The sequence below is a fragment of the Narcine bancroftii genome, chromosome 10 (assembly GCF_036971445.1).
Source record: "Narcine bancroftii isolate sNarBan1 chromosome 10, sNarBan1.hap1, whole genome shotgun sequence".
Classification (NCBI taxonomy): Eukaryota; Metazoa; Chordata; class Chondrichthyes; order Torpediniformes; family Narcinidae; genus Narcine; species Narcine bancroftii.
Genome location: NC_091478.1, coordinates 35,315,759 through 35,327,504, shown reverse-complemented (window position 1 = coordinate 35,327,504; position 11,746 = coordinate 35,315,759). Strand labels below are relative to the sequence as shown.

At 43.0% G+C, this 11,746-nt stretch overlaps 1 protein-coding gene across 3 annotated transcripts in view; it reads right to left on the bottom strand.

Moving 5' to 3' along the window:
• Positions 1–317: 317 nt before the first annotated feature.
• Positions 318–11,746, bottom strand: part of rnls (renalase, FAD-dependent amine oxidase) — a 157,212-nt gene continuing 145,783 nt past the window's right edge. For all 3 annotated transcript variants that reach the window (XM_069900638.1, XM_069900636.1, XM_069900637.1), the window contains exons 5-7: positions 5,692–5,865; positions 3,933–4,108; positions 318–498 (exon numbers count right to left, since the gene is read on the bottom strand). In XM_069900638.1, coding sequence (XP_069756739.1) covers positions 346–498; positions 3,933–4,108; positions 5,692–5,865 — 503 coding nt within the window. In that variant the 3' untranslated portion in view covers positions 318–345. The remainder of the gene's footprint in view (positions 499–3,932; positions 4,109–5,691; positions 5,866–11,746) is intronic.

Sequence of the window (11,746 nt, the reverse complement as noted above, 5' to 3'; positions counted from 1 at the left end):
TGTTACGCATAGAACATGTAGTGTGAAAACTGGCTGATGGTTGTAATTTCTGATTAATGGCACTAGTCATTGTGCACAAGTCGTTGTTTCTTTTTGCTTGGATTACTACTGCTGATAGGTAGTCAGTTTCTTGAGTATGTTTAGAATAGTCTCCATGGATCATGATGTCAAATGCTTAACATGTGTTTCAATTGCATTCGAGCTTAAATGCAAATATGAGCTCTGTGCTAAATTCACCAGAGGGCTTTTTGAATTCATCCGCTCTCTCAAAGCCCAGTGAATGGGTTTGAAGAGCTGCTTGGGATCAGAGGCAAAAGTGAAATATTCAGGGTCAGGTAGAGACTTTTAAAAATGACATTTGAATACATTCAAGACTGCAAGAGCAGAATCAGTACAGCCATCAAAATTTGAGTGAGTAAAGCTGTCGCCACCACACACAAGAAGTGGGTGAATGCTGAGAGTCATTTCTCCTGGAGAGTTTGAAACGGAGCCAATGACCTGAAAGAAAATCACAAATATGTTCAGGATTAGCATCTCCTAATCTCCCACCTGTGAATCCCCGTTGCCCTCCCCTCCGCCGATCCCAGCTTCCCTCCCATCTGCAGATTCCCATCTCCCTCCCTCCCATCTGTAGATCCCCATTTCTCCTATTTCCCTCCAAGGTTTCCCATTTACCACTCTTCCAGCTGAATGTCTTCATCTCTTTCTTGATCAATCCTGCCCACTTGAACATTTCCATCCTTGACTCTTCCACCCCTCTCCACTCCCCCCCTCCCCTGGACCACTCCTTTCTACTATCCTCCCTCCTGTCCCCTGTATGACTCCTGATCTTCCATCCAAGGATACCCCATTACTCTGTTAGCTGAGGACTCCCATGTCATTCTCCCAGTCACGAGTAGTGCTAGACTGTTTTTTAACCAAAATGAAGAACAGAGCACATTTTGTAAAGGAAGATGCCGCTGGCTGTGTAGTAAAGAAGATGCGCATCAAGTTTATTGCTGTTGCCACCAATTCTCAGTAACGTCTGTCTGTCAGTCATGGAAGGAATGGTGGCTCTTATAAACACTTCAGTGAACAGCTTCAGCATTTAGCTGATTGTTCATTGTCTGACTGCGATCACTCATTTTCATGTAGAAATCTATCACATGATTCAAGAACAGATTGGGAAATTATTGCACTAATGTACAAATTTTCAGATGAAGTTCCTTTCCGATTTTTAAGTGTTGTATTAACGTACTAAGCTAGAATCATAATGACAAGTGAAAATTGCAGCAGAGTATACCTGGACACTCTACTCATCCATTCACACTGCAATGGAGATTTCTATCCCTTTATTGAAATGTATGATTTAGTGGGTGAATGACAATTGAAATTTAAGACCTGAATGCATCGATATGCTTTTCACACATTAAAAATAATTTGACAGAAGGTGACATTGTAGTATTGGCAGTAGCTATTTGTTCCAATCAGACTCTTTTATATTCAACGGGTTAACCTTTTATTGATGGTCATTTACTATAGCAAGAAAAGGAAACCCTTGTGGACTGTGGAACTTAAATATATCAATGTCTTAGAAAGCAATCTGTGTATCTGTACCTTGCTGTGATTAGGGCAAGCCAATTATCTTCAATAATGTTACTTTTACAAATGAGTTATTGAAGGATTGTTCTTAAATGCACCGTGAAAAGTACTCATTTGTCAAGTGACTGAGGTAATTTAATCACAGCATGGGGTGTATAAAATGAACTCCGATCTTTGGAAAGCAAGAAGCAGGGTGCAATGATAATCTAACCTTCATGGTGTATACAAACAGAATATGAAATGCCAGTTTTGGATGATTCTGATGAACAGCTTGGGGAGGCTCTACATCTGGGACCATACGCTTATCTGAGCACTTGGACGAAACAGTTGTTATTTTTAAAGATTGATCCCCAGTGGTGTTAAATGATCTCAATCCACAGCTTACCGATTTCCAAAATCTAATGGGCATGATGCCCAAGTGGGAGGGCACTTTCCAGTGGTCTCGGATCAGAGAAGGAGACTAATTTTGGCCATCAATTTGATGCCCGCCCCATATCAAACAACCTCTTCCCGTCATTGCCCCACATTTCTGCAAATTATTCTCGTTCTATTTTCCAGCTCATACTAATCTGCTCTATCAGTGGACCTTTAACCTGTTACAATACAGCCCCAATGTACTGTGAGGAACATCAGCTCGCATTCTGTCTAGGCAGGTTTCAAGCCTCGTGATTCATCATGAGAGAACCAGCCTTTCCTGTTGCTGCCAGAGCTGGCCAATTCTGAGAGGCTGAATACCTCAAACATTATGGTGTCCTAAATGGGGGACTATGAACAAAAAAGTGCTGTGATTTTTATATGTTCAAACCAAAATCTATACAAATAACCTTCAATAAAATCTGGAATGTGCACTTGATCAAATGTGATCAAAAATTTACAAATTTAAATGTGGAACACGGGCAAATAAAGGAAAAAATGTCTCTGTCCGAAACATTATGGAGAACATTGTTTTGGGCCTGAGCCCTTCAAGGTATAAGCAAAAAAGCAGACAAGCACCCCAGTAAAAAGGGCAAGACCTAAGACCTGACTGTTTAACATCAGCACTCAGTCAGGTCCCCCGGCAGCTCACAAACCCCACGTCAACAGAATGTGGTTTGTACCAGTTTATTTTGATGTTGTTTCAACGTGACACTGTTCTACCTCTGTCCTGGTGCTCTGAGCTCCAATTTAAGCTGACACCAGCAGAAAAATTGTATGGGGGAAAAAAAAAATGACACAAGTTGGTACCTGGCTGATGCCAAGAAAATTTCAGGTGCCCTTCTCTGAATGGTGCTTGAAAGTGTTTGGTCAAATTTTGCCTCGGGTGCAAATTTCACTTGGAAACAATAACTGGCACAGTGTTCTCTGGGTAATGTTGGTACTCGATCACAGTTGTACAACCAAGTTTTGTTGGACTCATGACTCGTGATTATGGCGACGGCAGTTGGAGAAAATACTTTGTTAGATTAATCATGTCCATTTAATTCAATTGAAACATAATGAGCAGGCTTCCAAAATCCTGTGGGACAGTATCCCCAGTACAAAACTGCAGGTTTTGAGGTAAATGCCTCATATTTGCACTTTGTTGCCCATATCCCACTCTGGAAGCGGGAAAATCCAATATCACTATCAAGGCACATTAAAGACATTTGAGCAGAAGGTTGACTACAACTTCGCATCTATGTTAACCAGCCAACAGCAAAGATTTACTGCAGAGGAGGGTAGAAGAGAAATCTCATGGCAGGATTAATAGAAAACTGCAGAGTTTTGTCAGTGTTTGTAAGAAAATTATAGGAGGTTTGGAGAATTTTTTCCATTTCCTTCTCATTGTACTCCATGGTTGAAAATTGAATGAGTGTCACTCCACTGTTAACAAAGATTAGAATACAAGTCTGCTCGTTTATTGATTCATATTGGTTAAAATTTAGATTTCTGCATGTCGTTAACAAAATATCAAACTAATTCTCCATTGCTCTGTAACTGCAGTCTTGTATTGTTTCTGACTTGTACCATGGATGTTGCCAAAAAAACCTCAATCACAATGGTTTTGCTCCATGTGCTAATAAACTAACTAAATCATAAGGTGGTGAAATTAGTAAAAAAAAATGTTCAGTCCTAGAATTCAGTTTATCTGTTCAACATTCCATCACACAAAAGTTGAAAAAGATGAACGATGGCAACATCAATGGTTATCTAAGTTCATTTATAGCGCTCACAATTTTTGATGTTTTTTTATTTGTCTAATATGTGGATTAAACATGCTGCAAACAACAACAAAAGCGCAGATGTCTTCCCTTCCCTTCCAACAGTTTTGGATGCAAAACCAAAATTCCTCATCTGAACTGGAGAGCTTTACGTCAGAGAAGCTGAGTTACCTGTGAGTATCTCCACTTGTGACACTTGACACTGGTAGACTTGGGCAGTCCTGGCAAAATCCGGTGCAGCTGATCAAGAATCAGAGCCTCGACATCCTCTTTGTCTTTATGCTCATTTTCAGCTCCAAACTGAACAGTGGTGTGAACAACCAATGAAGGTCCAACTTCAGGAGACTCTGCGTGGGCCACCACAAGGAATGAGAGAACATAGTCATAATTTGAAATGCGTTAATTTCTCTCAACAGAGTCAAGCATTCACAAAGGATAAGGCATCATTTGTCAATTTGCATTCAAATTAGCCGGCTTTATAAAAGTATCTCTTCAATACTTTAAAATTAAAACGTGGAAGAAATACGTCCTTTTGATCTCTTTCATCCTTTTCCAATGTGATACTTTCATGACATTAAACTCGAGTAACGTACTGCCAAGGAAGTATGTTTGACATAAAGTGGCTGTAATGCAGCCAAATTATGCTCAGCAATGTATGAGAAAGTAATCTGAAAGTGTTGTTTAAGGGATCACTAATTGGCCAGGACACCAGCTGGACTTTTTTTCTCTGAACTCGTGTCACTGGAACTCTTGCACAGACCTAAAGAGGCAGCAGGGTGCTGACTTTGTGTCCCATTCAAATGGCAAGGGAAGGAATATTGCTTCCACAAGAGTGAGAAAGACTGTGATTCCGGTTAATACACAGAAATACCCGAGAAACTTAGCAGGCCCTGCACCGTTCTGCGTTTTGGAGAGACTGGACACAGACTGGGAGAGCACTTTGTTGAGTACCTTCACTGTAATGGCGGGGATCTCCCAGTGGCAACCCATTCGATTTTCCCATTTCATTTCCCATACTAACATGACTGCCCGTGGTCTCGTGCACTGCCAAATGGAGACCACCCACAAATTGGACCTCGTATTCCATCTGAACACCCTCCAGCCAGATGGTATTAACTTCGAGTTCTCCGGTTTCTGTTAGGCCCTTTCCCTGTCTCCTTTCCTCCACCTCTCCATCCCCGTGTCTCTCTTTTCCTCTCCCTCTGGCTCCATTCCTCCAGCTCTCCCCCACCCCTTCCCTCTCCATTCAGAGAGCTATCTCCCCCCTCACCCCTTATCATTTTTCAGCTTTTTTCTCTTCTGCCCTCCTTCCCATATCCAGCTGTGAGGTCTTGCCTGTGCTTCTCCCTGCCCCTTCCTTCCACCTCACCCCACCTTTGCCCCTTATCATTTTTCAGCTTTTTTTCTCTTCTGCCCTCCTTCCCATATCCAGCTGTGAGGTCTTGCCCGTGTTTCTCCCTGCCCCTTCCTTCCGCCTCACCCCACCTTTACCCCTTATCATTTTCAGCTTTTTTCTCTTCTGCTCTCCTTCCCATATCCAGCTGTGAGGTCTTGCCTGTGCTTCTCCCTGCCCCTTCCTTCCACCTCACCCCACCTTTACCCCTTATCATTTTCAGCTTTTTTCTCTTCTGCCCTCCTTCCCATATCCAGCTGTGAGGTCTTGCCCGTGCTTCTCCCTGCCCCTTCCTTCCACCTCAAGTGCCTGTCTGTTGTTTGCTCTTGACGAAGGGCTTAGGCCTGAAACGCTGGAATATAGTTTTGCCTTCTATAGATGCTACGGGACCTGTGCTGTTTCTCCAGCCCTTTTGTGCATTCGGTACCACAATATCTGTCCAGAGTCTGGAGAACACTGACACACTTTCTCAGTGGAATTGCGACAAAATGCTTGCGGCCACAAGTTATGATGGAGAAAAGTAACAGCAGAACTGACCTGAACAGCGCTTCTTATTATCGATGGAGATAAAGCGCACACAAGGATTATTGACAATGTACTTTGCCGCCCAAGAGACGTTGATCTGCGTGCCTGCTTCATAGAATAGGGCCAGAGCAAACCGAGAGGAATATCTTGTGGCTTCCAGTGTTTGTTTCTGTGATTCATTTAGAACTAAGGAAAGAAAGATGGTGGAAAATTGAACGAGAGCGTGCCTTACAATCAGTTACAATTTTAAGTCATGGTACACCATGTGCAATTAATATTTATTTGACTAAATTCTGAATGCTTTACAGCAATGCTTTCTCAAGTACTTATTAATGAGGCTTCAACTGAAATCCAGCACAGACAGATGGGGTAAGGAACCTGTGTCTCTGATGGGTGTCAAGGGTCAAAAATGAAATCCGCTTAAGTACTCTCTCTTTGATTCTTGGGGGACAGGATCCATGGCGCAAAGTCCCCACTGACAATTCACAACCAGCACTGAGCAAGCATTTAAATCCATCAGACCCTTAATGTATTTGAAATAGGTTAGCAACAAATGCATTTCTACACCGCAAGATTGACTGTAAGAGCCCACAGTATTAAAATTTTATTGTGTCTATGAACGTTGCCAATAGATGGTAATAACAGAAAGCATATAATCCTAATAGCTTCTAACAGAGATGATCGAAAGCAAAATGCAGCCACTGGAGTTCAAAGTGGGAGCAGAGGATAAAACTGTTGTCAGAAATTTGCAAGTTTGCAGTTGGTGGCATGAAGTTGGCTGGTTCAAAAATAAATGTCAAATAAACCTTATTTTAAGAGGAATGGGGTTTGGTCCCTGAAATGTGACCTCACTCTTGATCGATGTTTAAGTGTATCTCACACTGACAAAAGTTAATGCTCTTGCATTGTCTTTTATAAATATTTATTTCTCTACACTCTCCATAACCTGCACGGTTTGATGACTGTTACAAGACTCCCTGCACTGCTGTCTTATTACAGGTCTTTCTTTGGCTTGGCTTCGCGGACGAAGATTGATGGAGGGGGTAAAAAGTCCACGTCAGCTGCAGGCTCGTTTGTGGCTGACAAGTCCGATGCGGGACAGGCAGACACGGTTGCAGGGGAAAATTGGTTGGTTGGGGTTGGGTGTTGGGTTTTTCCTCCTTTGCCTTTTGTCAGTGAGGTGGGCTCTGCGGTCTTCTTCAAAGGAGGTTGCTGCCCGCCGAACTGTGAGGCGCCAAGATGCACGGTTTGAGGTGTTATCAGCCCACTGGCGGTGGTCAATGTGGCAGGCACCAAGAGATTTCTTTAGGCAGTCCTTGTACCTTTTCTTTGGTGCACCTCTGTCACAGTGGCCAGTGGAGAGCTCGCCATATAACACGATCTTGGGAAGGCGATGGTCCTCCATTCTGGAGACGTGACCCACCCAGCGCAGCTGGATCTTCAGCAGCGTGGATTCGATGCTGTCGAGTTATTACAGGTACTTTGTAATTAATTAGCACTTTCTGCTGCACAAATTGGTTTGCAAAACAAAGCTCTTTTTTTTACTGATTTTTCGCTGCACGTGACAATAAAACTATTCAATTCACACCTGTTTCTTCTTTGACAGTCCCTCAGGATCGAAGATGACTTCCACCCTTGTTCTGTTGGCTCTGGAGTGGTTGGTGAAACCATTGTGGACTCTGCCCCAAGTAGTTGGTAACTTGGAAGGTGATGCACACCTTCCACCCTCAACACTGGGCTTCTGGGTGCTCCTGGTACAAGGATCTGCACAATGATCCCCCAATAACCGCAAAAACAAAGACTGAGGGGAACGATCGGCTTTATTGTACAGAAGACTTGAGCTGGCCCGAATCCAAGCTCGGGAAGTGCAGGGAAGGGAGAGGTGACTCGACCTTTATGGCCTAGGCCACAGTGGAGGAGTCCAGGTGGAGAATGTCATCAGGGGGCGGGCCAGCCAAATGTCTTTACCAGCCAATGACTATGTACAATCCATATCATTACACTCACACGGTGGCACAGTTCGAAGAGTCTGATGGTCCCTGTAACCCGGGTGCCATCCTAATCCCACTGTTGCCTGATCCATGTTTCCATGTTCTCTCTGAGACCATGCAGTTTTTCCCCAATTTCTTTAGTTTCCTCCCTAATCCCAAAGTTGTACCAGTCAGTACATTGTCCCAGTGTGTCATTGAGTGGGTAAGTTCTTTGGGTCATAAGATGACATTTACTGTGAGGAGGGTTCTTCTATGAGCAGACTAACAGGTTATCTCTAACATGCACACAGCCATGTAAAGAGCATAATTATGGGCTGTACTGCCAGCCAACCGCAAATTTGCCCACCTGCATTTGAGGAATCCTTCCAGCTGGGGCAGCTTTTTTTGCCCAGTTGATCAAGAAAAGTTCCCTACATTATTAGCATAATTTCATACAAATGTGCAGATAGAAGTACTTGTTCAGAAAGCTACAATGCAGAAATTCAGAGCAATGAGAGGAAAATGGGTCACGGGAAAGACAAATAAGGGAACCGATAGCTTGGCGAGCTTTCAACGACATATTGGGCCAAAACCACCCTATTCAATGTTGTAAGGAAATATTAAATTAGATGAAAATTCAGAATGCTCCTTTTCCACTATGAGTGAACACGGGCAGGTGTTCTCACAAATCAGTAGGTATGTCATTCATGCTTAGCGAGGCATTGATAACGCCCTTCAGTCTATTCTTTATCTCTTGCCATGACAGGACTTGCAATAGAGTGAATATTTCAGAAATCTAGGGCTGAGTTTGCTAACAACGTGGCTTGCCAATTGGAGCCAGATGGGTGGAATTATGCTGGGGGGGACCCAGTGGGTCGAGCATTATCAGAACATCGGTGGGAGAAAGAGAACGGTCAGTGATTTGGACTGGAATTCTTCCATTTTGATGATGGGTTCTATACTGTAATGTTGACCATTCTTTTTCTCCCACTGGTGTTTCTCCACCTGCTGAGATCCTCCAGCAGATTGTTTGCTGCTCCCAGATTCCAGTGGCTGTTGTCTCCAGTAGTATTTGGGTGGTAGTGACGGCCCTGATGCCGGGGATGGTATTGCCCACTCGGGAAGAACACATCTCCCAGCCCACCCCCACCCCCGGCTGTGCATCCCCAGACCAATGTCACTCTGACACTGAATTTCCTTCCCTTCAGCGGTTTCACACCCAGCCCCAAAAGTACTGGCCTCCCTTGGACCCCTGACTCCATGGAGTTGTGCAGAGTGCAAAGATGCCATTCTCCAGCACCATTTTGGGTTAAAAATTTCACAGAAATTCGTGGTGGGAACAAAGGGATATGATCAGTGGGCAACTTGGGTTTTCAGCATTTCAACCTAACAGGCAAATAAAATTCATTCACACCGCCTTCTTGCCACTGGTGAGTGGATGGGAATACTTGCTGTATTCATTGACAGATTCATCAAACATTCAGCTGACACATTGTAAAATAAATATGAGAAGCAAGATGTGTGCACAGACTCCGAGCACAAGCTGAGGTAGTTCTGGGCACCTATTTGTTTCAGATTTGAAAACTCAAGATTCTTAACACACGCTTTGGTACACAGGAAGAACTGAACACTGGGTTTTTTTTTTGGGGGGGGAGGGGTGTGGAGGAGAGGCTATTGTGTTCCTAGAAACTTGTCTGTGTCACAGTTTTTCGTAACCTGAAGCCAGATCATCTGCACCTGCATCAAGAAATGCAAGTAGAAAATTAATTGTTTTGATTTGTTTACTTTTTTCACATGAGAGTAAATTTTTATTCCAATTCCCAGATATGTAGGTATTGATTAGTCAATTCTATTTCCATTATAACTGCGCTGGGTGGGTCACATCTCCAGAATGGAGGACCATCACCTTCCCAAGATCCTGTTCTATGGCGAGCTCTCCACTGGCCACCGAGACAGAGGTGCACCAAAGAAGAGGTACAAGGACTGCTTAAAGAAATCTCTTGGTGCCTGCCACATTGACCACCGCCAGTGAGCTGATATCACCTCCAACCGTGCATCTTGGCGCCTAACAGTTCGGCGGGCAGCAACCTCCTTTGAAGAAGACCGCAGAACCCACCTCACTGACAAAAGACAAAGGAGGAAAAACCCAACCCCAACCCACCAATTTTCCCTTGCAACCGCTGCAACCGTCCCTGCCTGTCCCGCATCGGACTTGTCAGTCACCAACGAGCCTGCAGCAGATGTGGACATACCCCTCCATAAATCTTCATCAGCAAAGCCAAGCCAGAGAAGAAACATTGCTGTAACATTGGCGTGTATAACATTTGCTTTTGTGCCCCTAAAATAGGTTTGAATGTACAATGTATGTTAAGTTTAGGCTGGTTTCAAGTAATTCTCACACTATAACATGTGTAAATTTAAGATTTATACTTGCTTCTCCTATTTATGACAACATGTCAGCTGAATTTGTGATTAATCTGTCAAACAGGACAGCAGTCTTTAAGTGCTGGTTATATAAATGCTTTGCATGTGGCTGACGCAATCTGGAGCTTTTAGATGTCTACTCCGTTTTACAAGCCAAGCCTTAAATGATTGGCTGTTTTGCTTAAGCTTAGACAACCAAAAAAAATACAGTAAATAGCGGAATTGTCCCACTGGAGCCTCCAGTAAGTTTAGGAACAAGAATGGGCAGTTTAGTACCAAACCAAATTTAAATATCATCCATAAATTTAGATTAGGAACCTTTAAAATTGTATATATTGATTAGAAAATGATCATCTACCCTTATATTTGATTTGAAAATGAACAGGTTTCTACCTCCAGTAAATTAAAATCAAATGACTGCAGATCGGAAATGAAAACAGAAATACTAGGCATCTGTGGAAATTGATCTGTCCCATTACCTCTATTTCCACAGAGAAGTCTGAGAACGATGACAGGCAAGTTGCAGCGAGAGTGGGAGTAGTGGGTAGATTGGACAAAGGGAATTTATCTGATAGGTCGGGGCCAGGGTTGCCATGGTGAGAAGAGAGATGTGGAAGTGAGTTTTGGTCAGCACCCCATCGATGACAGGAAAGGAAACCAAAACCAGTGGGCCCAAGAGGCAGGTGGCTGTGCAGTCAGAGAGGCAACACTCCTTCAAGGTTGGCACTTCAGGAAGAGGGAATTCCATGGTATATGCACATTTTTAAAAACTGCAGCGGCCGTAAATCTGAAATAACAAAACGGAATATGCAGTATAGCATAGAGGTATTGACAATTCTTTTGGTCAAATGCAGAGGGAAATCTTTTCTAGATTAAATTTATTCAGCTTCCTTCTTTTTTAAACCGCGGACTCTCTAATAAAGAGAGAATTGCACAACCATGGTACTTTCCTTCATTGTTCATTTAAATCAAATTGTCATGTTACAGATGTACTGAATAACATGGTGAACTTTACCATTCATCACTGCCTAGCTGCTTATGTTCCAGAACTTGGCTGACTGAAGTAGGAAGTCAGACATTGCTTCACAGTTTGGCTTCAGTGCTAATACTTTCAATTAAATAATAAACCAGATGTTTGGATTGATCAGTATAAAATCATGCAATGCAAGTCTGCCTTGTCATTTGTATATTGTATATACATTTGCACTTTTATGATTGTGTTAAAGGAAAAGCAGGATCTCGTATTTGAATAGGACTTCTCATGACAGGACATTTCAATGCACTTCAAGTCAATGAAGCAATTTTAATGTTAGTTGCAAAGCCAGGTGTGCCTCAGCCAATTTATACATGCCAATGGCCCACAATAATGTTCATGGCTTAATAATGTGAATTTAATTTTTAATTAAAGTAATAGCCAGACCATCATGGAGAACCTGGAGGGTGGCACAATGGCTTAGGTAGTGGTGAATTGTCTTACTGCTTCAGAGATCTCCAACGCAGTCTGTGTGGAATTTGGTAACCATGAGTTTCCTCCAGGTGCCCTGGTTTCACGCCGCATCCAAAGATGAGCAGGTCAGTTGCTAATAGGCCACTGAAAATTGTGTGGGTGAGTGATAGAATCTGGGAGGAGTGAATGGGAATGTGAGGAGAATAAACTAGGATTAGTGTAAGTG